The 27,425-nt window shown below is 42.1% G+C and overlaps 2 protein-coding genes across 2 annotated transcripts in view; both read right to left on the reverse strand.

Moving 5' to 3' along the window:
• Positions 1-16,436, reverse strand: part of spire2 (spire-type actin nucleation factor 2) — a 92,669-nt gene extending 76,233 nt beyond the window's left edge. The window contains exon 1 of the mRNA XM_069687126.1: positions 15,971-16,436. Within this exon, the coding sequence (XP_069543227.1) occupies positions 15,971-16,268 (298 nt within the window). The 5' untranslated portion in view covers positions 16,269-16,436. The remainder of the gene's footprint in view (positions 1-15,970) is intronic.
• A 7,644-nt stretch (positions 16,437-24,080) lies between these two features.
• LOC138612729 (carbohydrate sulfotransferase 6-like) lies at positions 24,081-25,229 on the reverse strand. The gene has a single exon (XM_069686134.1). The coding sequence runs from the start codon at positions 25,227-25,229 to the stop codon at positions 24,081-24,083; it is 1,149 nt and encodes a 382-aa protein (XP_069542235.1).
• Positions 25,230-27,425: the final 2,196 nt, after the last annotated feature.

The following is a 27,425-nucleotide window of genomic DNA, read 5'->3' on the forward strand; positions in this document are numbered from 1 at the left end:
CAGTTTATACAGGCTCTGCCCAGTAGGTGGCGCTATGACTATGAGTGAGAAATGTATATGTAGATGTGTTCAGGGCGGTACCCTCATCAAACTTGTGAAATTTGGTGGAGATTGGACAATGTATATGAGAGTTGATACAGGCTGTCACCAGTGGGTGGCGCTATAGTATTGGTGAGGAAAGGAGTGTGTAGATCTGTTCAGGGTGGGACTCTGATCAAGCATGTGAAATTTGGTGCAGACAGGATGAAGTACAGGCGAGTTATCGCAGCCTAAATGACATGGCGAGGCATCATGGCGAAGGTTATATGCGCCGCGCCACCAGGGTCACGCCCTCTGTTGTAACCTGAGCAAGTTTTGTCACAGACCTTAATCAAGGTCTTAAGAGTTTCCTGACATGAATTTGAGGTTAACATGTCTTACCACCCTGGAGGAGGGGCTTGTAGAGTAAAATATGTCACTTCCTGTTTCCAGTAGCGGGCGCTAGGCCTGATGGGAAATATTTTCATGTAATTGTGTTCAGGCTGGGACTCTTGTCATACACGTGAAATATGAAAAACCACACACACACAACTGTCCAATCAGAGTCCTCCTGTGTTGTCTGTCATCTGTATCCGAGGTGATTTGTCCAATGAGATCGATCAGCACGGAGCAGAAGGTTATATCATGGCAGAAAAAACCACACACACACAACTGTCCGATCAGAGTCCTCCTGTGTTGTCTGTCATCTGTATCCGAGGTGATTTGTCCAATGAGATGGCTGATATCTGTGCACTTGACACAGACGCCGGACGATCATACTCTGCTGCAGTCTGTCTGTCTGTGTGATTTACATTGGAGTGAATGGAGCAGTTGAGCGCTACTCTTGTCGGTTAGGGGCAGATAAATCAAAAACCATAAGTCCTACTGATAAAGTAGACAGATTGGGAGAAAGAAGACAAGTGTGGCTACAACTTTGTGAAAAATCGCTGTTCTACTGTGTAATTTGTGGCTGGGGTGAGTCACGGAAAGAGAGAATTTCTGAGAGTTTTTTGGAGTCTGAAGAATTAATTGGCCCAGCTGAGCTCGGTTGCCGCGGAGATGGTTGTCGTTACTCCCTAGCAACGACCAAAGCTGGTGTCTGTGGCAGCTGATCTGAGCGTGATTTCTGGCTCACATTTAGGACGTCAAACTACTGCCATTTCTTCCAAACCAAACATGATATCGTCAAAATTTCTTCACCATCAAGCCAGAAAGGCCTTAAAGAACACAGACATAAGTTTTTGTGGTCCTAGCTTCTAAAATGTGGTAATAGGAGCGAGTTAAAAACAGGTGCACTTTCAAAAATCCTGGAAAATCCTCCTCCCGATTAACATTGGAGTAAATGGAGCAGTTGAGAGCTACTCTTGTCGGTTAGGGGCAGATAAATGAAAAACCGTACATCCTACTGATAAAGTAGACACATTGGGAGAAAGAAGACAAGTGTGGCTACAACTCTGTGAAAAAATCACAGTTCTACTGTGTAATTTGTGGCTGGGGTCGCGAGAGAGAGAGAGAATTTCTGAGAGTTTTTTTTGAGTCTCCGCACTCTGTCAGTTAGCTCTGCACGAACATTCCGCAATACACACCCATTATAAATCCTGAATTTTTCCAAAATAACTCACCATCTTTAAAGGGTCACCGTTCAAAAACGAAACATGGTAGGAAAAAAGTTCAAATACAACTTAAATAGACAAGACCCGTGCCTACATTTTAAAGTTTGAATGGTGTTTCTAGGTGAACGTAGGCCAGAGCAGGAGATGTTTGAAAAACGTCGCAGATTTTCGAGGTTTTTTGTACCTCGTCCCATTCATTCCAGATGGGAATTTTTTCCCAGTTTTTCGCGTCTTACGACGCGAAAAATTAATATTCTGGAGATAAAAATAATAGCATAGCGAGTTAGACCGAGCCGCACGTTTTGATGTATTTTTTGTTGGTGTGCGCTCAAAGCTGCGGGGCAAGAAAGAAACCGAAAATTAGGTAGGAAGAATAATAATAAAAAGAGGCGCAGTGAAGAACAATAGTGGGCTGTGCTTCGCACAGCCCACAATGGACCCCTATAGCTACGCTATAGAGGGGGCCATTGTGGGCTGTGCTGCACAGCCCACTAACTAGACAATTCCCCGTTGGGAAATCGCGAGAGTGGGCTGTGCTGCGCTGCATGTCTGTGTGCGTACATTGATCATATGATAACATTTAGCTAACAGTCTAGACAGACACATTCTGTACTTATGGATAGCCTATAGCTTTGCTAACCCCTGTTGGGAAATTTCCTATGGAGATCTGTTCAGGCCGAGACTATAATCATGCATGTGAAATTTGAAGCTGATATAACATTGTATGTAACAGGTAGTACTGGCTCTTGCCAGTAGGTGGCGCTAAGAGTATGAGCGAAAAATGATTCTGTAGAACTGTTCAGTCCGACACTGTAATCATACATGGGAAATTTCAAGCTGATTGAACATTGTATATGAGAGTTACTACTGGCTCTTACCAGTAGGTGGCGCTGTGACTATGAGTGAAAAATGAATATGCAGATGTGTTCAGGGCAGTACCCTCATGAAACCTGTGAAATTTTGAGCAAATCAGACAATGTATATGAGAGTTGATACAGGCTCTGCCCAGTAGGTGGCGCCATCAGTATGAGTGAAAAATGTATCTGTAGATGTGTTCAGGGCAGTACCCTCATCAAACCTGTGAAATTTGGTGGAGATTGGACAATGTATATGACAGTTTATACAGGCTCTGCCCAGTAGGTGGCGCTATGACTATGAGTGAGAAATGTATATGTAGATGTGTTCAGGGCGGTACCCTCATCAAACTTGTGAAATTTGGTGGAGATTGGACAATGTATATGAGAGTTGATACAGGCTGTCACCAGTGGGTGGCGCTATAGTATTGGTGAGGAAAGGAGTGTGTAGATCTGTTCAGGGTGGGACTCTGATCAAGCATGTGAAATTTGGTGCAGACAGGATGAAGTACAGGCGAGTTATCGCAGCCTAAATGACATGGCGAGGCATCATGGCGAAGGTTATATGCGCCGCGCCACCAGGGTCACGCCCTCTGTTGTAACCTGAGCAAGTTTTGTCACAGACCTTAATCAAGGTCTTAAGAGTTTCCTGACATGAATTTGAGGTTAACATGTCTTACCACCCTGGAGGAGGGGCTTGTAGAGTAAAATATGTCACTTCCTGTTTCCAGTAGCGGGCGCTAGGCCTGATGGGAAATATTTTCATGTAATTGTGTTCAGGCTGGGACTCTTGTCATACACGTGAAATATGAAAAACCACACACACACAACTGTCCAATCAGAGTCCTCCTGTGTTGTCTGTCATCTGTATCCGAGGTGATTTGTCCAATGAGATCGATCAGCACGGAGCAGAAGGTTATATCATGGCAGAAAAAACCACACACACACAACTGTCCGATCAGAGTCCTCCTGTGTTGTCTGTCATCTGTATCCGAGGTGATTTGTCCAATGAGATGGCTGATATCTGTGCACTTGACACAGACGCCGGACGATCATACTCTGCTGCAGTCTGTCTGTCTGTGTGATTTACATTGGAGTGAATGGAGCAGTTGAGCGCTACTCTTGTCGGTTAGGGGCAGATAAATCAAAAACCATAAGTCCTACTGATAAAGTAGACAGATTGGGAGAAAGAAGACAAGTGTGGCTACAACTTTGTGAAAAATCGCTGTTCTACTGTGTAATTTGTGGCTGGGGTGAGTCACGGAAAGAGAGAATTTCTGAGAGTTTTTTGGAGTCTGAAGAATTAATTGGCCCAGCTGAGCTCGGTTGCCGCGGAGATGGTTGTCGTTACTCCCTAGCAACGACCAAAGCTGGTGTCTGTGGCAGCTGATCTGAGCGTGATTTCTGGCTCACATTTAGGACGTCAAACTACTGCCATTTCTTCCAAACCAAACATGATATCGTCAAAATTTCTTCACCATCAAGCCAGAAAGGCCTTAAAGAACACAGACATAAGTTTTTGTGGTCCTAGCTTCTAAAATGTGGTAATAGGAGCGAGTTAAAAACAGGTGCACTTTCAAAAATCCTGGAAAATCCTCCTCCCGATTAACATTGGAGTAAATGGAGCAGTTGAGAGCTACTCTTGTCGGTTAGGGGCAGATAAATGAAAAACCGTACATCCTACTGATAAAGTAGACACATTGGGAGAAAGAAGACAAGTGTGGCTACAACTCTGTGAAAAAATCACAGTTCTACTGTGTAATTTGTGGCTGGGGTCGCGAGAGAGAGAGAGAATTTCTGAGAGTTTTTTTTGAGTCTCCGCACTCTGTCAGTTAGCTCTGCACGAACATTCCGCAATACACACCCATTATAAATCCTGAATTTTTCCAAAATAACTCACCATCTTTAAAGGGTCACCGTTCAAAAACGAAACATGGTAGGAAAAAAGTTCAAATACAACTTAAATAGACAAGACCCGTGCCTACATTTTAAAGTTTGAATGGTGTTTCTAGGTGAACGTAGGCCAGAGCAGGAGATGTTTGAAAAACGTCGCAGATTTTCGAGGTTTTTTGTACCTCGTCCCATTCATTCCAGATGGGAATTTTTTCCCAGTTTTTCGCGTCTTACGACGCGAAAAATTAATATTCTGGAGATAAAAATAATAGCATAGCGAGTTAGACCGAGCCGCACGTTTTGATGTATTTTTTGTTGGTGTGCGCTCAAAGCTGCGGGGCAAGAAAGAAACCGAAAATTAGGTAGGAAGAATAATAATAAAAAGAGGCGCAGTGAAGAACAATAGTGGGCTGTGCTTCGCACAGCCCACAATGGACCCCTATAGCTACGCTATAGAGGGGGCCATTGTGGGCTGTGCTGCACAGCCCACTAACTAGACAATTCCCCGTTGGGAAATCGCGAGAGTGGGCTGTGCTGCGCTGCATGTCTGTGTGCGTACATTGATCATATGATAACATTTAGCTAACAGTCTAGACAGACACATTCTGTACTTATGGATAGCCTATAGCTTTGCTAACCCCTGTTGGGAAATTTCCTATGGAGATCTGTTCAGGCCGAGACTATAATCATGCATGTGAAATTTGAAGCTGATATAACATTGTATGTAACAGGTAGTACTGGCTCTTGCCAGTAGGTGGCGCTAAGAGTATGAGCGAAAAATGATTCTGTAGAACTGTTCAGTCCGACACTGTAATCATACATGGGAAATTTCAAGCTGATTGAACATTGTATATGAGAGTTACTACTGGCTCTTACCAGTAGGTGGCGCTGTGACTATGAGTGAAAAATGAATATGCAGATGTGTTCAGGGCAGTACCCTCATGAAACCTGTGAAATTTTGAGCAAATCAGACAATGTATATGAGAGTTGATACAGGCTCTGCCCAGTAGGTGGCGCCATCAGTATGAGTGAAAAATGTATCTGTAGATGTGTTCAGGGCAGTACCCTCATCAAACCTGTGAAATTTGGTGGAGATTGGACAATGTATATGACAGTTTATACAGGCTCTGCCCAGTAGGTGGCGCTATGACTATGAGTGAGAAATGTATATGTAGATGTGTTCAGGGCGGTACCCTCATCAAACTTGTGAAATTTGGTGGAGATTGGACAATGTATATGAGAGTTGATACAGGCTGTCACCAGTGGGTGGCGCTATAGTATTGGTGAGGAAAGGAGTGTGTAGATCTGTTCAGGGTGGGACTCTGATCAAGCATGTGAAATTTGGTGCAGACAGGATGAAGTACAGGCGAGTTATCGCAGCCTAAATGACATGGCGAGGCATCATGGCGAAGGTTATATGCGCCGCGCCACCAGGGTCACGCCCTCTGTTGTAACCTGAGCAAGTTTTGTCACAGACCTTAATCAAGGTCTTAAGAGTTTCCTGACATGAATTTGAGGTTAACATGTCTTACCACCCTGGAGGAGGGGCTTGTAGAGTAAAATATGTCACTTCCTGTTTCCAGTAGCGGGCGCTAGGCCTGATGGGAAATATTTTCATGTAATTGTGTTCAGGCTGGGACTCTTGTCATACACGTGAAATATGAAAAACCACACACACACAACTGTCCAATCAGAGTCCTCCTGTGTTGTCTGTCATCTGTATCCGAGGTGATTTGTCCAATGAGATCGATCAGCACGGAGCAGAAGGTTATATCATGGCAGAAAAAACCACACACACACAACTGTCCGATCAGAGTCCTCCTGTGTTGTCTGTCATCTGTATCCGAGGTGATTTGTCCAATGAGATGGCTGATATCTGTGCACTTGACACAGACGCCGGACGATCATACTCTGCTGCAGTCTGTCTGTCTGTGTGATTTACATTGGAGTGAATGGAGCAGTTGAGCGCTACTCTTGTCGGTTAGGGGCAGATAAATCAAAAACCATAAGTCCTACTGATAAAGTAGACAGATTGGGAGAAAGAAGACAAGTGTGGCTACAACTTTGTGAAAAATCGCTGTTCTACTGTGTAATTTGTGGCTGGGGTGAGTCACGGAAAGAGAGAATTTCTGAGAGTTTTTTGGAGTCTGAAGAATTAATTGGCCCAGCTGAGCTCGGTTGCCGCGGAGATGGTTGTCGTTACTCCCTAGCAACGACCAAAGCTGGTGTCTGTGGCAGCTGATCTGAGCGTGATTTCTGGCTCACATTTAGGACGTCAAACTACTGCCATTTCTTCCAAACCAAACATGATATCGTCAAAATTTCTTCACCATCAAGCCAGAAAGGCCTTAAAGAACACAGACATAAGTTTTTGTGGTCCTAGCTTCTAAAATGTGGTAATAGGAGCGAGTTAAAAACAGGTGCACTTTCAAAAATCCTGGAAAATCCTCCTCCCGATTAACATTGGAGTAAATGGAGCAGTTGAGAGCTACTCTTGTCGGTTAGGGGCAGATAAATGAAAAACCGTACATCCTACTGATAAAGTAGACACATTGGGAGAAAGAAGACAAGTGTGGCTACAACTCTGTGAAAAAATCACAGTTCTACTGTGTAATTTGTGGCTGGGGTCGCGAGAGAGAGAGAGAATTTCTGAGAGTTTTTTTTGAGTCTCCGCACTCTGTCAGTTAGCTCTGCACGAACATTCCGCAATACACACCCATTATAAATCCTGAATTTTTCCAAAATAACTCACCATCTTTAAAGGGTCACCGTTCAAAAACGAAACATGGTAGGAAAAAAGTTCAAATACAACTTAAATAGACAAGACCCGTGCCTACATTTTAAAGTTTGAATGGTGTTTCTAGGTGAACGTAGGCCAGAGCAGGAGATGTTTGAAAAACGTCGCAGATTTTCGAGGTTTTTTGTACCTCGTCCCATTCATTCCAGATGGGAATTTTTTCCCAGTTTTTCGCGTCTTACGACGCGAAAAATTAATATTCTGGAGATAAAAATAATAGCATAGCGAGTTAGACCGAGCCGCACGTTTTGATGTATTTTTTGTTGGTGTGCGCTCAAAGCTGCGGGGCAAGAAAGAAACCGAAAATTAGGTAGGAAGAATAATAATAAAAAGAGGCGCAGTGAAGAACAATAGTGGGCTGTGCTTCGCACAGCCCACAATGGACCCCTATAGCTACGCTATAGAGGGGGCCATTGTGGGCTGTGCTGCACAGCCCACTAATAAAAAAGAGGCGCGAGCAATAACAATAGTGGGCTGTGCTTCGCACAGCCCACAATGGACCCCTATAGCTACGCTATAGAGGGGGCCATTGTGGGCTGTGCTGCACAGCCCACTAATTATGAGTTATTAGCTAATGCTAGTGCTAGCCTAGTTAGCCAACAAGGTGCATCCATAATTCATGCTAAGTGAGGTCAAAATTGGGATGGTAATTTTTGCTAGCCAAAAACGGGCTTTACACAAAATGTACTCAACAAAGAATGACCACCTGACTTCTTAGAGTCTTTAAGTACAACTGAAGACATTTGTTAACGTCGCCCTGGTAGCAACTTGTCCATCACTTAATGCTGTGACAGCCTCTCAGCCCCAACCCTCCACAGCCACAGTGTTCCTTCTCTTTCATTAGCTTTAAGTCACACACACTTTATTTAGGCTGGAGATGGAAAATCTTTAGCTGGAATAAGTCTGCACGCACACTTACATGCAAACGCTCCCAAGATGGACTTTGCCATCTGTTGCCATGGTAATAAGGTCTGACAGACTACATTAAATGAGACCACAGATTGACAGAGAGCGAGACTGGACTGGCGAGAGCAGAGCGAGAAATTACGGAAGAAGAACATTTTCATTTACAGCTGTCAACTGAAATACCTTTATCATAAAGTACACTTCAGGCAGGGTGTAGCTCTCTCACCTTCACCTACATGTCAAGCCAGAGTTGACCTTTGAACTTTCAAATCATATTGAGAGCATTTATTGCAGGAGGGCATTAGTCGGGGGAAAATAAATCACTGCAATGAAAACTTCCCATTTACAAAAATAAAGCTAAAATTGAATACTGTATATTGTTTGTATTTTCTTGCATATTTTTTGTTCTTGTGAGAGTTCCTGCCTTACATCAAAGCTCCCTCTGTGTGGAAGGAATTTGTTGTTTTGCTTTTTGTCTTTCACACTGGAAAAAAAAGCAGTTGACATTTAGGTGAGCAAGCGTTTTTATCTGAGAGGAGCGATATGTAACTGGACTTTGATTTCCTGCTGATCTCAAGTGCACTCAGTGAATCACTGTTAACCTTCATTACCACATATCTGGAGCTCTTCTTATCTCATCTCTTACTCAGTGTGTTTAGTGTGCACAGATCAGGACGCAGCCCAGTCGATGCAGGAGGAGGATTGCCAAAGTTGAATCGATGACAAATCAGGAGCTTTATAGAACCTCGCGCTGATCCAACACAGCCTCAGCTCAGCACAGTGGGATTATGGGACACTGCAGTTTTTTACGAGGGACAGTATGATTTACATTAGACCCAGCCACATTAGTCTATTATGAGGCTGCATGAACTGTGCTTAAAGTGATGCTCACTCACATAGGAACAACACTGCACCTCTAAGGGATGGGACAAATGTAAAGGTTACAATCAAAAGTATTGTGTTTTTATTTTGTTTTGGTACATAGTAGAGAGCAACAGAGGATTTTTAAAATCTCGTATGTTCGGATATTTATGGTCTGGAAAAAGCAAATAGCTGATGAATCTGCCCTAGCTGTGCTTGGCCTGCACTTATAGATTCTTAAACCATACTTTCCAGCAATTATCTTCATTCTATTGCATTAATAATGCCATTTTATAACTAACAATCTTACCATGCTCATAATTTACAAATACATTTGAAGCTAACTTTCATCAAAATATAAATGTTTTAATTTTTAAAGTGGTAGCCTCGAAGATCTCAGTTTCGTTCTCTTTGGCGGCACCTATGGCGATAAACGGTACTTGCGGGAGCACACTTCCCAGATATCAGACATGCATGTGTGACGTCCACGATTGGTTTCGGTTGTAACTCTTGATTTTCCTCACTGATGGTCGCTTTCCTTTTTAGAATGTTTGCATCATCTGAGTATCGAATTTGTTTCTTTTTCTTTGGATTTTCACTTCAATTTTTGAAGTTGTATCTGTAGTCATCGATTTTTTCTTTGTTTGTTCAGCCATAGTAGATTACTGTTTACTCGCAACACTTGCAGAGACCGGAAAAGCAGCCGCTTAGCTCCGCCTACCCTCTCTGGCAGACCAACCACTCCTGGGTGATGGAAAACGCATCACTAACTGTGCTCTGCTTATGATTTTATCCGCAAAAGTCACCACAGACAGCCAGTCAACAAGTCTGCAAAAGAAAAGGCTTCATCAGCAGGCCATAGGCTGTATCACCATTGTGTCAGCTAGCAACCTCATTCGGCGATAGATAGTGACTTAACAGACATTTATTTACATGAAAATCTTCAAAATTAGTACTTTAACTTTAATTAAATTAATAATTGAATTTTTAACTATTTCATTCAGGAAAAGTTATTTTATGGCTGACTATTACATAATTGGTTTGTGGACTAATGTTTGGACTCGAGTTTAATAGTTTGGTGGCCGGCCCCATTCTGTTTGTTTGGCGTCAGAAGTGACCATATTTGGGCAAGAGAGTTAGCAAACTATGAGCTATCAGCTAACACTCACACTATCCTGGATGGCAAAGTGTATCCATAAGATGCAGAGTGTCTTTGAGTACAACCGAACACTGAACAGGACATTTTCAGGTGGCTGTGGGAGCAAAAGCATTCCCTGATTTATCTCTCGATTTTACTCTAAATTGGACAATAATTTAGAAAATGAAACTCCTGCTGTTTTAAAGAAGACTTGAAACCAGCTATAGGACCTTAGAGTCATTAGGAAATGTCTACTGAGGTATTAAATCAAGCAAGAAGTGGCTCATTCATTAGCTTCTACACAACAAGACCTTTTCTGGCTATTACTGAAGTTTCCAAACACAGATCCTCCACTAAAACTGCAAAACTATGTAAACAAACATTGTGCATCGTGTGTGCCTGATGACAGCTGGCTCCTGAACACATCTTATGTAGCCAGATAAAAACATTTATGTTTTGCAAGAGCTTACTGCTGTACCGTGAGTCAGTTTGTACGACAATTTGGTCTCTCTGTGGAGGGAGCGGGCCAGATAGTCACTGACAGATGATGTCAGTGACGTCAGTAATCTGCACACACGCACCCATGTTCTCCAGCAGGGACGGTCTGTCGTGTTTCGTACCAAGGACACTAAAGTTGAGGACATGAAAACAGAAATGTTTGTGGGATCAGCTGTCTCTCATTGCAGCTTTTATTTCCTCACTTCCTGTTTGTAGCAGACAGCAAAATTTCATTTGGTAATCAGAATGCAGCGTGTCAGAGGGGAGGAGATGTGTGTGTCTCTGTAGCAGTGACTCAGGCTCATACATCAGGTGTAAGTTTACATTAAACCGCTGTGTAGAGCAGCTTCAGAGCCAGGTTATATTTGGATTCACATTAACTTCCTCCTCCTTTGCAGACTGATGTACAACCTGATGAAGTTAAGACACAGGAAATAGACAGTGAGTTTAGACTGCCAGGTTACCTGCTGTGAATACTGATGTTACAACAGACTCTATTCAGGTATTTATATGCACAGGAAGGAGTAGCAGGTACACGCACAAACACTCAGTCAGACTGTTATTCGAAGGCAGTTTAGAGATGGTGCTAAATAGCTCACTTGTTTTTCTTGTGATTGACTGACTTCAAACCAGCTTTTGATTGGTTTAAAGTCATCATCATCAAAATCATCATCATGTTAAAAATCATAGCAAGTCTCCATCCATAACTCTCCTTTTATATGGCGCAGGATAAAGGACAAAATTAAGACTATTGAGGGGCCGAAGGAGGCTATATCCTTGCCGGAGCCAGCTACTGATCTGGCCAATGATAAGGCAGCGCTGGTAACTGAGAGGCCGGCAGTGGTAAATGAGAAGCCGCCTATTCATTCGACCAGGGTGGCAAGTCATGCGTCTAACATAGCAACCCATTGGATCAGCAACTGGCTAGGCTGGTCATTAGCTTCCGAGGGTGGCGACTAGCACGCCGAAGCCAGCAACCCATTGGATCGTCTACTGGATAGGCCGGTCATTATCTTCCGAGGGTGGCGACTAGCATGCCGAAGCTAGCAACCCACTGGATCGGCCACTGGCTAGGCTGGTCATTATCTTCCGAGGCTGGTGAATAGCACGCCGAAGCTAGCAACCCACTGGATCGACTACTAGCTAGGCTGGTTATTATCTTCCGAGGCTGGTGAATAGCACGCTGAAGCTAGCAACCCACTGGATCGGCTACTAGCTAGGCTGGTCATTATCTTCCGAGGCTGGCGACTAGCACGCCGAAGCTAGCAACCCACTGGATCGGCTAGTGGCTAGGCTGGTCATTATCTTCCGAGGCTGGCGATTAGCACGCTGAAGCTAGCAACCCACTGGATCGGCTACTGGTTAGGCTGGTCATAAGCTTCCAAGGCTGGCGACTACCACGCTGAAGCTAGCAACCCACTGGATCGGCTACTGGCTAGGCTGGTCATAAGCTTCCAAGGCTGGCGACTACCACGCTGAAGCTAGCTACATTAGAATTGCCTTGGCTGGTCATTTTCTTCAGTTGTATTTTATTGGCGGATTGGAGCCAAATGCGTTGCTTTACAGCCACCAACTGTCGACACGTATTATTGATCTAGATTCTTTAAATTAGTCTATTTGTGGTTACCAACATAGTATTTCCTCTTTCCTTTGCTGACAATTTATGTACAGTATTGCTGCTTAGAACGTGCATGTGCACAAACATATCCATATAGCCTCCTTCGGCCTCTCAATAGTCTTAATTTTGTCCTTTATCCTTTGCCATACTTTTGAAAAACTTTGACCCATTAACTCCTCACATCCAGAGAGGAAGACTGCAACATCCTTCTTTATAGCACATCTTTAAAAGTCCTGAATAACCTTTAGTATAATTAGAACTCTGCTGCCTGGAAATCTGTGTCCTCTTGAATCTCTCCTCTCTCCCTGTCCCACAACAGATCCAAGTTAAAACCCTTCTCTTCACTCATAAAGCTCTTGCTAACGAGGCCCCTTCCCACCTCACTGATCTGCTCGAACCACCTCCCCTCCCCTTCTCAATATCTGCACCTGTCTGTCCATGTTTGAAAAAGCTCATCACGATTTCTCAGAGCCCAAATGGACGCTTATTTTGTCAAAACACCGTTACAAGACTCTTCATTTACCATCAAATGACAAAGAGAAGCAGTAAAACCCAGATTTTAGATGCTGGAAAGAGAAGATGTTTCACATTTTTGCTTGTAAAATTTTCACAAAATAGTTGGCAATAGATTTTCTTCTGATCTAATGATCAATCTCACAGTTGATCGCTCTTGATGTGTGTTTTATGTTTATATCAGGTTTTCTATGACCACTTTTATCGTGTTAAGTGTACTTGAGTATGGAAGCCCTTAGCGGACCTGCATCCATACATTTTATTTACTCTGTTTTCCTGTGATAACGAGTTATTTCTGGTCATTTTTTTGCCGTTGTCTGCCGTTAACAAAGCTGGTTTTCCCATTATAATTAATTCGGCCCATTATTATAAGAAAACAAGCCGTGTTAATTTTCCGGCAATCTAGAAAACAAAACTACGGAAGCCCTTAGTGGACATGCATCCATACATTATATTTACTCTATTTTCCTGTGATAACGAGTCGTTTTCTCGACATCTCGACTTATTTATCACGTTACGAGATAAGAAACGCGGCACCACCATAATGTCAGAAGATCATAACAGAGTTGTTAAAGCGCCAAACAATCATAGAAACAGGCTTAACTTAACTCATTTGTGTGGGCAATGGCAGCATGGCATGTCCTGGTCTGTAATATCACAGTGAGCAGCCTGTTTTGTTTTCTAGATCGCCGGAAAATTATCCCGTTATCAACAACAAAATGAGCTTTGTTATCTCGAGATAATGGGCAAAATGAATCCGTTATAATGGTAAAGCCAGCTTTGTTTTCCCCGAGCAAAATAAGTCGAGATCTCGAGAAAACGACCAGAAATAACTCGTTATCTCGGAAAACAGAATAAATAAAATGTATGGATGCATGTGTGCTCAGGGCTTCCGTAGAAAACAACAGGCTGGTCACTGTGAGATTACAGACCAGGATATGCCACGCTGCCATTGCCCACACTAATGACGTAAGATAAACGTACTTCTATGTTTGTTTTGTGCTTTTACAACTCTGGGGATACAAGTTATGAACTTCTGACGTTTTGGTGGTGCTGAGTAAATAAAACGTATGAATGCATGTCCCCTAAGGGCTTCTGTACTTGAGCGCTCTCTCATTATTCATAACTTTAATTTCACTTATGTAAAAGAAGGCCCAGTGGCAGGTGTTGTGATCCTACATTAGCATTGATGAGTCAAAGGTCAAACAAATCAATCAATATAGTCTGTATAACAACGAGGCCTGCATGGTCCTCAGGTTATTGTTTAGTAGCTGTCCCCTCTGTAGCCCGGCTGTCTCAAACTGATGATGTTTTGGGATGACTTCAGCCACTTACAGAATGTAAATGGTCTTCTAGCTGCATTAATAATGTACACAGACTCACTGTAATAGAGTCACTTGATGCTGGTTAAGGGATTTGTTCCACTGCTTCTTGATAAAGACTGTGTTTACTTATGGATCAGCAGAGCGCAACCCCACACAGTCTACCAGGATAAACAGGCCTGTTAATGAGAGCTAAACACGTCCTGAGTGAGAGCTGAGAAATAATGAGCGCAGTGAAGTGTTTGTAGCGATTAAATGGTCAACTTTGTTCACCAGGATCTTAAGTAGTCCCCCTTTGGTCCATGAGGGCGGTCCAATGGGTCCCAAGCTAAATGAGGAACACTTTAATGGCACTTTAGTCTGACTGTGCAGAAAACAAAGGCAATTTTTACAATCTCTCCACTGTTACTTCCTCACTGTGTAGACAGTATGTGACCTTTTAAAATCAGCTTAACTGTTATGGAATATTAAGTCTGAGACTTAAATTTAATAGCTTTAATTTTACAAACCAACAGACAAACACATAATGCTTTAAGATAGATGCCATTGTGTTGCCAAGTGAAAAGCATCAAGCATCGCCTGGAGACAAACTGTACATTTGCCCTGTTTTTTAACAGGTGAACAGCAGTACAAAAGCTGCTTTTTTTGGAGGACTTTTGGACAAGAGCAGGGACTTGTTCTGACAAATCTGCTTTTTAAATAAATGTTTATTAGGCCTTCCATGGCCCTTTGGCGAGGAATAAGCCAAGGTAGATCTAAATGTCCTGGCTGTATGTTGCTTTACAGCATGGTACGGTAGAAATAGTCAAGAATAAGACTTAACACCTTTGACTTCGCTAGGACTTCGGGAAAACGGTCAAACAAGTGCTATATGGTTTATTGGATTCATTCAAAGTGGCTGTCAGAGGTCTCAAAGTAGCAAGTTCACCATAGACTTGTAAGTATATAGCCCAAATTAAAACCTTTTTCAAATTAAGTTTGGCCTGAAGTTGCTTGTGTGCTGGTGAGACTTTTTTTATTAGGCCCAGCCCACAGTGAGAACATAAATACATCACATCCAGTAGTATATTATGCAGGTGCAGGCTCCATTCAGTGGGGAAACAACAAGAACTTGCATAATCCTTTGGGCTTCCGTGCACCCTTTGAAGTCTCCAAAACAGTCTCTGCAAGAGGGGATGCAAGGAAGAAGCTGTGCTCTCTGAATAATTAATCATTTACCGGCAAATACAAGTCATCCCTGTTGGCATGGGGAGTGCGACAAAATAAAGACTAAGCTGTGCGAATTCATACAGTTATGGGTTTTGGAAGGGTAGTCTATGGTTCCACAAATTTTCAAATACAATAACTAAAGATCAAATAGGGCGGAATATCGTGTTATTTGGAATCAGGACAAGATAGCATTAAGGCGGTCGTTTCTCTCTTCTGTGAACAGGATGTTCCTGCATACCAAACTCCGTCTGAAATTCGATGATTTTATGCAACAATGTTTTTAGCTTCGTGTTTCCACTGGACATAAAACTATTTAATACATTTTTATGAAACCCCGGTAGAGTATCGGACATTCCGCCTTGAAATAGTTAGCTAAGAGGGTGTAATTTAGTAAAACCTTTAACATTAATATTGGTTCCAAACGTATAGATGCCGTCTACCGCGGAGTAGTGTGCCGGAGAAAGATAGCAGGAATCAGGCAAACTAGTTGAAAAAATCTGAGATTTTACAAAAACAGTGTTGATTTGTGGACATAAATTTACGCCGAATTGAAAATTGCCTTTTAAAAATCAAAACGCAATGTTTTGTTAAACTATTGTAGTCAACTTACTCTGCACAACAGACACATTATCCGAATGAACTTTTTTATAATCGGGTTCTGTGTCAGACATATTAGAAACATGCGACAGAGCGGGTGGAAGTTTGGGACATTAACGGACAGCTGTCCTACCGTTGTTTCGGGGCTCCTGCTTTAATGTCACAGTTCCATCCTTTTGCAGGAGGATGGAGGACGGGTCCTTCACCCGGCTGACTCTCACGGCCGGCGGGCGGGGCACCCTTAGCCCGCTGCAGCACTGGTAGCACACCGCCCATGCCTGCTCCTCGTTGATGGGCTGCTCGTAAGACTTCAGCACCTCCTCCAGAGACAGCTCCCGGGGCTCGGCCAGGTCCCGCGCCTCTCCGCGGTCCGTGGGGGCGGTTACCCGTGAGTCCCCGTCCTCGGCACTTCTGTTGGTGGATCTGGCCATGGCAGCGATACCATGGAGCCCATCCTTCACTCCGCACACACCGAGGCCATTAACGATGTCCGCGTCCGCTGTTCGGCCCAGTCTCCTGTCCTTTTTTTTTTTTTTTTTTTTTTCACGTCTACCTCTCTTCAACTACCGCAGCTGCACCTCGTTATCACAACACCGTCAAAGTCGCCATATTTAACTATGCACTTCCGGTCCAAGGATTCAAAAATAAAACCTATCAAAACAAAAAAACATTGTTAATCAACAGTTGCAATTTTTTATTAATTCATTGATTTTTACAATTTGAATAAATTTTTGGTTGATGACGATGTTTTTTTTATTCCCTAAATTTTCGTAACATTCTTAACCAAATTAGGATACTGTTTTGTTTAGCACATGAAGCAGACTGTGATTTTTTTCCTTCCATTAACAGTACTACACCTATCTTTCACTTTGGTTAAACCCTGGACTGTATGTTAAAGGTGGATGTAGCGTCTTAAGCAAATGTGCAAGTGACTTAATCCTGCGTTCTTTCTCATAGCCAGCAGGGAGCTCCTGGACTGGTTGCAAAAAAAAGTCTCATTGTTGAGAAGACAAAATGACCCCGCTTATCACTTGATTAATTTGCCTAATGGATTCATGGACTATACCCCCTGGGTTTCAAGTCTTCTTTAATTCAGGAGGATGTTGTTTTTGTAAATTGTGGTCCCATGTAAAGAAAAAGTAGACGATAAAGTAAGGTAGACGTGGCTATCTTTGTTTGACATGTTGCTACCACTTGTTGACCTGAAGTTGAAACATTTCATAACCAACCCCTACTTTATGGTCCTCTCTGGCTCCAAAAAACTAAAGATGGCCAGAATGCCAATATCCAAGCTTTAATCAACCAATATGTCACAGAGGCTACATCCTCTTCGTACATAGTCTATGCTGTAGGCTGCTCCAACTTCAACCAAACCTTGTTTAGGTGAACAAGAGAACCCCATGAATCTTTAGTCATAGGATTACAGAGGCGAACATTTAGGTGCATATTGTAATGATAGCCGGTTACATTTTGTGCTTTTAATTTGAAAGTAGAGCGACTACGTTTCCGTTTATGGTCTGGCCAATTATGGTTGACTTAGCTTGTTACCATATCAGCGAATGCGAGAGACGATTGTATCTGCGGGAAATGTCAACGATCTTAAAGGGAGAAACCATCCAGAGGCGGGGAGGAGGAGAAAAGTTGTTGGAAATATTGTAATCGATTATTCAGTTTTATGTCATTAAAAAGTTATTTATCACTGTTTCAAGGGTAATATGGAAAGTGGGAGACACCCTGGTAAAGAATAAAGTAGCATGCTGGGACATTTCAACGATTAAACTTGTTTAAATTGAGTAAATCTCAAACACCTGATATTATTTACCACCATACAAAACAAAAAATAAATAAATTACATTTCATATTTTCTGCATGTGTTGGCTATTTAAAATGTTCTCCATGTTTTAGCAATTGCACATTGAAGGCAACATTTCAGGGCATGTTTAATTTCTGGTAATTTAACCACTACTAACCACTGTATTATAAATATTTCTGTTAACCAAATTAAAAATAATGACAGTTAAAGCTGCCAGAAGTGTTGCTCTCTTTTGCAGTTTGGGGTATATTGAAACGTGGAATGTAAATGGTAAAATAAATGTTAATTGAAAGATGTTTGTCACATTTTTTTTTTTTACTTCCTCTTACCAGTAGACTTGGAGACTGTATGATTAAAACAACCTCGTTTCAATTGATACACCTTTGGGAATTTGAATCCAGATTCAGTGATGTGAATGAGCACCAGGAGATTTTCAACTTTCTTGTGCGGTCATTGTGGCTCTCCTATGGACTTTGTCTTGTCAGTGTGGCTCTCATGGAAAAAATAGTGAAGATCACTGATCTAAATCAAAGTCAGAGCGCCTCCCCATGGCGAAAGCTAAGTACTGCAAGTGTAGATTGCCCATTTAGTTCTGAATCTGTATGTGTCCCTACATGCACAACTTAAACATTAATTTTCTGACCAATGTCTGTGGAAGGTGTTGACTCAAGTTCTTTAGATAAATCTAGAACACACTTGGTCAAGACTACTTAGTATAGAGTGCATCACTAAAGTTAAGGGATTCTCTAGTGACTTGTATGATAGTCTGTCAGGCTATGTCCCGTCTCTTGTTGACCTTCTGACCCCTGGTTCCCTTTCCTCCTGAACAGCACCGACCAGTAAGTCTTCCTCAGGATCATTTTGTACATACACAGGTAAGTTTTTATTCAGTCTTTGTTCTCCACTCAGGTTTTGACAAGGACATGGTCTCCAACGTCTAAGACTGATTCTCTCACTTTCAAATCTTATCTGTTATGTCCCCGGTCTAGGGGAAACCTAGACACAACATGATGAGCGACCCCACTCTTCCCACTCCCAAGAAAAAACAGCAGCACAGTAAAATTCAGATTCAAACAGGAGTTTAATTGGCTTCAGAGTGAGCAGTGCCCAAAACAACAAACAAAAATGAGCTGAACAGAAAAATACTTACCTGAACTCCTAACTGAAACATGCGAAATAAGGAACAAACAAAAAGTGCTTCTCACTGCTACATTAACTGCTTTACAGTGCTCTATATTACCTACCATTTTATTGTGTTTTATGTAAATGTTGTTGTCATTGCGCTTGCCGTAGTCTAATCATTTATGTACTTTCTATGCACTTTATTTTTCATACATTCAAGAATTTATTTATACAAATCTTTTAACCTGGAAAGCACTTGAAGCTTGAAAAGTGCTTTATAAATAAAATTAATATTATTATTATTATTTACAGTGACCCATTTACAAAATGTACAACCCTCAGCAATTCTTCTTCTTTAATCTAATCCACACAACATAGAATAAAGGCCTACCCAAGATACTACACACAGTACACAGTTCTGATTGTCAAACACAAGGAGAAGGGGAGAGAAGGCTGCAGTCAGCTGGAATTTAAAAGCTGTGATTCCACTGATTGTCCAATCCAGCGGCAGCAGCCTCCAGCAGCAGCCAATCCATCAGGAGCAGTCTCTTCTAAGCCGACCAATGAGAGTCAGCACCTGCCTCAGCATCCCACCTAGACATGCCCACAGACATGTTCTTACATATACACACCCACGTACTGCATGAGGAGGAGACACAGAGCTGCACATTTCAAGGTCAAGGAAACAACATTTAACAGTTATGGCCGTGGGTGCTTCTATCTTTCCTGGGTCAGTTTTTATTCCTTCCTTTGAGTTTTAATTCTTTCCCCTGTTCAAAACTCTCACGAGCCGCTCCTCATGTTCCTCAAGAGTGTCGGAAAAAACACAATAAGGTCATCAAGGAAGACAATGACTTTTGTCAGATTCATGTAGCCAATACATTTTTCCATGACCCTCTGAAAAGTGCTAGGAGCATTGGTCACTCCTTGTGGCATTCTTTAGCTTTCTGTATGTAGTGTATGGTCTCATTTTTGAGAAGGATGGGGACTTTGAATGAAGTCTGATGTGGACTTGACATTATGTAGCCGCACAAGGCTGGTATGACTTTGCCCCTCTTGCACTGCAGTTTGACTCTCCCTACTTCACCATTTTTCTTTGCCATGTCTTTGTGAATGCTATGCAGGTGTCTGATAAGTGAAGCATAGGCACAGTTCTCAGGAATTGGTGACTCACATTTGAAATCCCCCCCAAAACAATTCCAAAATGGTGATGCATGCGATCCAGTTTTGGTGGCTCGTCTATCTTCCTCTATACGGAGCTGCAACAACAGGTCTGCAAAATCAGGTGGTTTGTCATCACTTTTGAGCTCTAGCTGTAAGACAAGGGTGTTATCCCAGCAGCCACGTCTGAACTGTTTTAAAGATGACGGATTGCATTAGACTTTTTCCACTCCATTTCTCTTCACATCTGTGCTGAGCAGGACCTGAAGCCTCGGCAGGTATTCAGATGGCCTCTCACCTTTGTTTTGGTTGGTGTTCAGGAACTTGGCGAATATCTCCTCACTGTCCTCCACCAGGCCATGAGCAGAATCCAACAACTTTACATAATCTCTGGGATGAGCTGACGAACCAAGCTGCTTTAAGAAATCGGAAGCTGGTGGAAGTAGACTGTCCGTGCCTAAACCACTCCTGGGCTTGCTCACCACAAATTGAAATGTAACACGTTTGATTTAAAGTGTTGGTTCAAGATACTTTTTCTCAGGTTGCTCTGGGGGTGAATGAGCCACTTATGAGGCTTATGTTCTCAGTTTGCCAAACACAACTAGCTCTTTATTTTGACAAAGAACCACGGCATAAAAAAACACTAAATATGGAAAATAACAAACTAAAATAAAAAATCCCAAACCCAAAGGTATACCAGTATTTTTCCCTCAATTGGACACGTTCTATCTTATGTCTTTCAGTCGATTGTCTTTCAGTCTACTACCCGTGTAGTGCATATCTATAGGCTTTAAGCATTGAGCTTTTATCTGTATCCTGGTGGAGGAATGAAGAAGCCTGGATGCTAGTCCACACGCAGCTCCACACAGTGCTGGGATGACTGGGGCTCACTGGCTCCATCAAGATCCAAGAACATAAAAAAACAATCTGCATACAGCAAAATAGAATCAAAAGGTAAAAAAAGTATCAAAAAGTATCTATATAGCCAAAGTGTTACATAGGCACATGACAGGAAATGAGTGATTGAGGTGTCGTCCTGCCCCCGAACTTCAGCTAAAACTTTATCTCCATAACAAACATATAGTCACAATAACATTCACATTTCTTTTACCAAGAAAATAACCCTCTCTCTCTTACTTTTATCTCCGATTGGTTTTTGTTACTTATGATTGTTACGACTGCATTAACCTTGGCTTGCATTTTCATATTGTAGCATATGAAAAGAAGAATATGCGTACCAAGTTGCCAAACAAATGAAAATGTTTATTAACAAAAACTATGAAATGCAAACTAATAAAGGAGACTGGAGTCTGTTAAGGCTGAAAACAAAACGAAAAAGGAAGCCTGGGCCAACCACGCAGTTGGCCGACGGACCCAGAACAACCTTATCTAACTAATAAACAAATAATTCCATAGCTAATAAGCAAAACCACGAAAAGCTACCCTTCCTCCTGCCTCCATTAAAGAAAGAAACACAAATTGTGCCAAAGCACCAACAGGCAGGAACAGCCAGGTGAACAGAGAAAGCAAGACCTCCTCCTACTTAAATACACCACCAGCTGATCAGCCGACCAGCTGCACCTGCAGGGAGGAGGAGAAAGCACAAGAAAGAGGCGGGGGTACTTAACAATGATGTATACTTTAGGCAGAATTAATTAAAGTTCTCTCCTAGCCGTATTCCCACAGACGGCATGCTAACTGTTAGCAAGCTGCACTAGCTACTCATCAGAAGTATACTTCGATAAACGCGAAATAAAAATAAATCCAAAACATTAATTCAGTTCAAAAAACAGGGAATACGAGATAGGAGTTTTTCTTCTTCTCTCTTTCTTTTTGAGGGAGAAGGCTAAATCTAAATCATACTCAGAGCGCCTCCCCATGGCAAAAATTAAGTACTGCAAGAGTAGATTACCCATTTAGTTGGTGGTGAAATTAATGTGGGTTACACCTACATCTACACATTTAAAGCTCCTATGAGGAGTTATGAAACAGACTGAAATTAATTCTGATTAGACCCATAAAAGCAAACCAGACCGTCATAGTTATTTTTAATGCCTGAAACTGCTGGTTGGGGGGGGGGGGGGGGTGTAGGTGTCAGACGAAGCGATTAGCTGAACGATGCTTTTGTTTACATTTCCAAGGGCAAACTTTTAAATTGAGTAACTGTATGACTGTTAAAGAAAGCAGGATGAGATTTTTTGTAAAAAAACACCACTTAAGCATGTACAGGACAAAATCAGCAAAGAGATAAGAGGTACAGCTTCGTCCACAGGGGGCGCCAAAATCAACACTAACCGAAAGTTCCTCACAGGAGCTTTAATGTTCATGAAGAGAAATGACCTTTGTCGGATTATTAATCACTGAAATTAGGAATTTTATAATTATTTTGTTCGTCACTTCTTTCGTTGGCTGATAAACCAGTATAATTATTCCATGATAAGATTGGACAAAAACTCCAACCTTTTCTCATCAGTCTTAACAGACAAACCAGGAACAAGATAATAGTGCTCGTTCAGAAGAAGAAGAAAAATTCTCCTAATTATCATTTTCAATGATACACCAACACGTAAGAAACTTTTGAATTTTAGGTAGAGATGCTATTTATCAGATAGTTTGCATCATATTCTATAAGAACAGCACAATATAACATTAAAACATTATAATTTATGTTTGTAATTTTATGTTAATTAATTTTAATTATGTAATTTTACATGAATTATTTGGCTGATGGGGAGATGTGGTTATTTAAACATTATTTGTACCTAATACAACAATTAAAAATAATGTTAAATATTAAGTGGAGAAGTCACTCTGGACATACATTAGTGGACTCAGCCAAACACAGGTGATGCACCACTGAGATGATCTTGTCCTCTTTTTACAGATGTTGTGACTCCACATGTAGCTCTCAGTTAAAGGCAGTATAATAAAACCAGCCAAATGTTACATGTGAATCTTTATTGCTGCCATTAGTGCCATGTAGCTCTTTAAGGCTCCAACATTATCAACAAGCTCTTCACACAGCAGACGTGACAGACAGGTGGTAAAACAGAACAGAAATCATACCTCTCACATTGCACAGGGACACGTGGCCATTGTTCACTTCATCAAATCACTGACAACTTTTTCCAAGCTAGCAATATAACAATCTATATCATCCACAGAACCACTCTGCCCTTCTTCTCTCAAAGTAAAAAGATACACAACCTTATACACACCCAGAGAGAGAACACAGTGTACTCAGGGAACATTAAATTCAATCTAATATTCAATATAAGAAGGTACCTGTCGTCCCAGTAAACATTTCTTACTGAATGCATTGTTTCTTCAGTTGTAAACTGATCAGCTGATAAATAATCTGTGCAGAAACACTTTCATTACAATGTGTCTGATGAAGCCAAAAAACCCAACCATAACCATAAACAATGTGACATGGTAATGTTCAAAATGTTCCGGTAATTCTAGTGCTTATATAGTATGATTTTTTTCTGGAGGAGAATTGAAGAACCCAGGCTCTTGAGTAGGCGAGAGCACTTCTATCACCAAAATGAGCCCACATGATTAAGATACTGTGAACACAAAGTGGAAAGCTATTAAACAGGTTTACCTTTGTAACATGATGCTTTCTGTGTTTGCTCACAGCAATGTACTTACCTTTAACCTTTTGGTTTCTATACATAAAGACTTGGTTTTGCCAAAACTTTGCAAGTCTCAAAATGACCCTTTAGAGTCCCTTAACCTTAGAAAGAATTATTTTCTCTTCCACGCAAACAGACCCAAAGATAAAAAAGAGTAAAACCACTAAATAAAGCAGTTTCAATATAAAAATCGGCATATCTCCAATGCTCTGTGGAGGGGATTGGGGGGCTTCAATCCAAGTTGCTAACTTTAGCTCACTAGCTGACTGAAATCCTTCATCTGAATAAATTATTAGTTCAAGTAGTCAGCTGGAAAATGTTTTAATGTCCAACAGTCACACTTCAATTGATCTCATACATCATATAAATTCTGTTTCTTACAGATGAAAAAGTTAGGCTCATGTGGGCTGATAAATGAGTTTAGTTTGGGGTTAAACTGCATAAAAGGAAATAATTGTTTAAGTGTTTTACTGAAAAGCCAAATCAGATTTGATTAAGAGAAATCAGAGTTATGTACAACCTTTGTATTTGTCACAAAGAAGGTCTATGTCCAGGCTCTTCTGTTCCTCTTCACTCTGAACCATCCTGTACCCGAGCAGTGACATGGCCCCTTCACACACTTCCTGGACTTGTTCGACCTTGTCATGCGACAGAGTGCTACGCCAAGCCTGGGAGACTTCAGTTGCATTTCGAGGCGAAAGTATAAAGTGGGTGCCTCTGCCTTTCCCGTGGGTAAACTTGTAGATCCATTCCTTCAACTGTGTGCTCATCTCCAGACCTACAAACTCATACATATCATTTATCTCCTCAATCGGGTTGCGGACAACGTCCTCATAGCGGACCATTTTGTAGCGGCCTTTTAGGAAAGGAGGGGGCTTCAGGATGGCCCTCTCATTGATGCGCATATGGCTGAGGCAGATCTCCTGCAGGACTTGATACTGCACCTCGGCTTCTGGTATGCTTCTTTGCTCCAACACAATGGCATTATCGCTTATCAAGGCATTCGCTGCTCCTTCTCTAGAGCGCATAACAGCCCGGGGGTCTCGCACCAGGTGAATGATGCGGAGATCCAAGTTTGGGTCTCGGAAGAGCGGATAAAGAGACTCCAGCTCAAGAACTCGAACTACCTTCAACACCACGTGGCTGTATGTGCTGCAGGCTTCCTGCACCCCCTGCAGGCCCGGAGCATTACAAGCCTGAAAGCAACGAGAGGGGTCGCTAAAGTTGCCACGAGGCGTGAGAGGACAGGCTGGTGGTGAGCACAGGGCTCGACTCACAGCCCACATAAACATGCTGGCCATCCTGGGCTTCTGCGGCAGGTAGGCCTCCATCGTCGAGAAGTCACACTGGAACACACTCTGTAATAAATCGCTCACGGCCATCTGGAGCATCTGCGCACTCAGTGTACGCAGACTGGTCCACACATGCCAAGCGGGCTCGAAGAGGTAAAACACAGACGGGTGCTGATTGAACACATGACCCAGGAAGGATGAACCTGATCGGAACGTCGACAGCAGCAGAACATGGGATTTGCTGTTGGAGGGCGTAAAGCTGGGGGGACTGAGCGTCATGTACCAGCCAGAGAAGAGCACCACTGCTGCCCCCTGCAGGATCACCAGGAAAATCATGGTGCGGAACTTTACTTTACAGCGCCCCATGATGGCTCTGGATCACTGTCAGCTGAATCAGCTTGATGTGAATGTTGCTCCTCTTTGTGCTGCAGAGAAGAGAGGACTGAGGGTGAATGTGAGAGCTGAAGTGAGGACGAGAAAGAAAAAGCCAGAGAGAGAGGGAGAGAGAATGATAAAGAAATGCATAGGTTAAATAAGAAATATGTGTTTACACAATACACAAGTTAAAAGCTAAAATCCCTTCTTAGCAATCTTGCATGAGTTTGATGTTGCAGATTTACTACAGTTAGCTGGATGACGGGTGTAGAATGTGTTATGTTGCTTAGCAAAAGGGCCACAGGGAAGCACATCCATGGATACTGGGAACAGGAAGTGGCAGTTGTTTTGTTGTGATATGTAGGATATAGCAGAAATGTAATGTAGGGGTAATTATGTAAAAGTTATTTTAAAATCAAATGGTGAGCACAATTGTTCTTCAATCCAAGAGAAGACAATGTTTCAGATGTAGCCAAAATGAAATGTATTACAATATGTTGTACAACATATATGAACAGCAACAGTTGCAAGGCCAAGATTGCAAGAAAGATTATTCTTAACAAATATCCTTTAAAATCAGCCAGTTAAAATCTATAAAACAGTTCAAAAAACAGTTAAAAGATTTTGGCTAAAATGCACAAGCTAACAGTCAAACATTAATACAAAGAGTAAATAAAAACAAAGTCCAAATACTGTCATGAGTTCTTACTGTTTAATTTTGTATTTAATATATTGTGTTCTTGTCTTGATTTAGTCTTGTTTAGTTATGTAATTAATTTGTGTTTTATTGTCTAGAGATTTTCCGCTTGAGTTCTGCTACCACAGTCCTGAGTTTGGTTTTAGTGTTTCCTGTTTTATTTTGCAGTTCTTGCCCTATGTATGTTTTGTCTTGTTTTACTTCCTGCCTTTGTGTGTTTCCCGCCTGTTTGATTACGTGCCCTGCCCTGATTGTTTTCACCTGCCCCTTGATTGTCTCACCTGTGTCTGATTAGCCTCACCTCCTAAGTTTATTTAGTCTTTGTGCTCCCCTGTCTCTTGGCCTGTTCATTGTCGTCCATCCTGTGCCGTCCTTCAGGAGTTCAATCTATGTCTGTGATTTTGTTCCTCGTAACTTTGCATATTCTTCGTGCCTCCCCTGATTTCCTCATGTTCCTTTGATTACCGGTTCCTGGTTTTGTTCGTAAGTTTTTGCCTTTTATTTAATTAAATCCATTGTCTTAGTCTGCTTCTGGGTCCTCACCTTTTTGTTTAAACCGAAACCCTGACAAATACTGGCTATCCTTTACTCTAGCGTGTCCGTCCCTGTCCAGCTTCCTCGCCCTCTTCACAGACGGACCCCGGCGGCCAGGCCGCCTATGAAAATTAAATTGCAGCGACAGTGGAGGTGCAGACAGAACAATAAAATCCTGCTTTCCTTATGTACAAGAGTGTTACTCTGCCACTGCTGTTACGTCAAGTCGTAACACAAGTTCTGTTGCCACCTCTCCGACTCCCCTGGGGTCCCCTTGTTTCAGATACTGGTGTTGCTTGTGCAGTACGCTGTTTACCGGCTTGGCTGCTGTCTCCTTGTGTTCCACTCGTCGCTGCTGCCCTTATCCCCAGGTTTGTGGCAGATAGTCCCTCTCGTTGGGCGCTAACTGGTCACTGACCACAGATGTTCTCAACTCCTATGGGTGTAATTTGGTCAAATGTCTATTAACCCTCCTAACGTGTTTGTTTCTCCCCCCTTACTTTGGTCAAATTTGACTGGTCTGTTTTAACCGCTGTTACATTAACACAAAAACCATTAATCACCAAACACCTGTTTAAACTGTAAACAATGTCTCAGACTAGTGTTTCAGATGAGTAACTGCAGTAAATATACAAAGAATAGAAATTGAAAATGTATTCCAAAATCCATCGAAGTTGTCTTCCATTTCTGAGACATCCTCTATCTCTAGTTCAACTTCAATCTCCTCTTCATCTGGTTCAAAAAATCGGTTGTTGGGTCATGTAGGGGGGAACGTGTGGGTGTGAATGGGGATGTTTTCCATCTGATGGTTGAACATACCGAGAACACACAGCCCAGGTGTTACAAAGTTGACTAAACCACTGAAATATCAATGAAAGTGGTGATAAGCAATTGTATGTGTTCAAATGCCTAGTGTGGGGGATTTCGTAAGACCTTGAGGCAATCAAATGTAAAAC

The sequence above is a fragment of the Semicossyphus pulcher genome, unplaced genomic scaffold, assembly GCF_022749685.1.
Source record: "Semicossyphus pulcher isolate SPU_LCO1_2020_fin unplaced genomic scaffold, fSemPul1.0.p SCAF_8, whole genome shotgun sequence".
NCBI classification, from domain to species: Eukaryota; Metazoa; Chordata; class Actinopteri; order Labriformes; family Labridae; genus Semicossyphus; species Semicossyphus pulcher.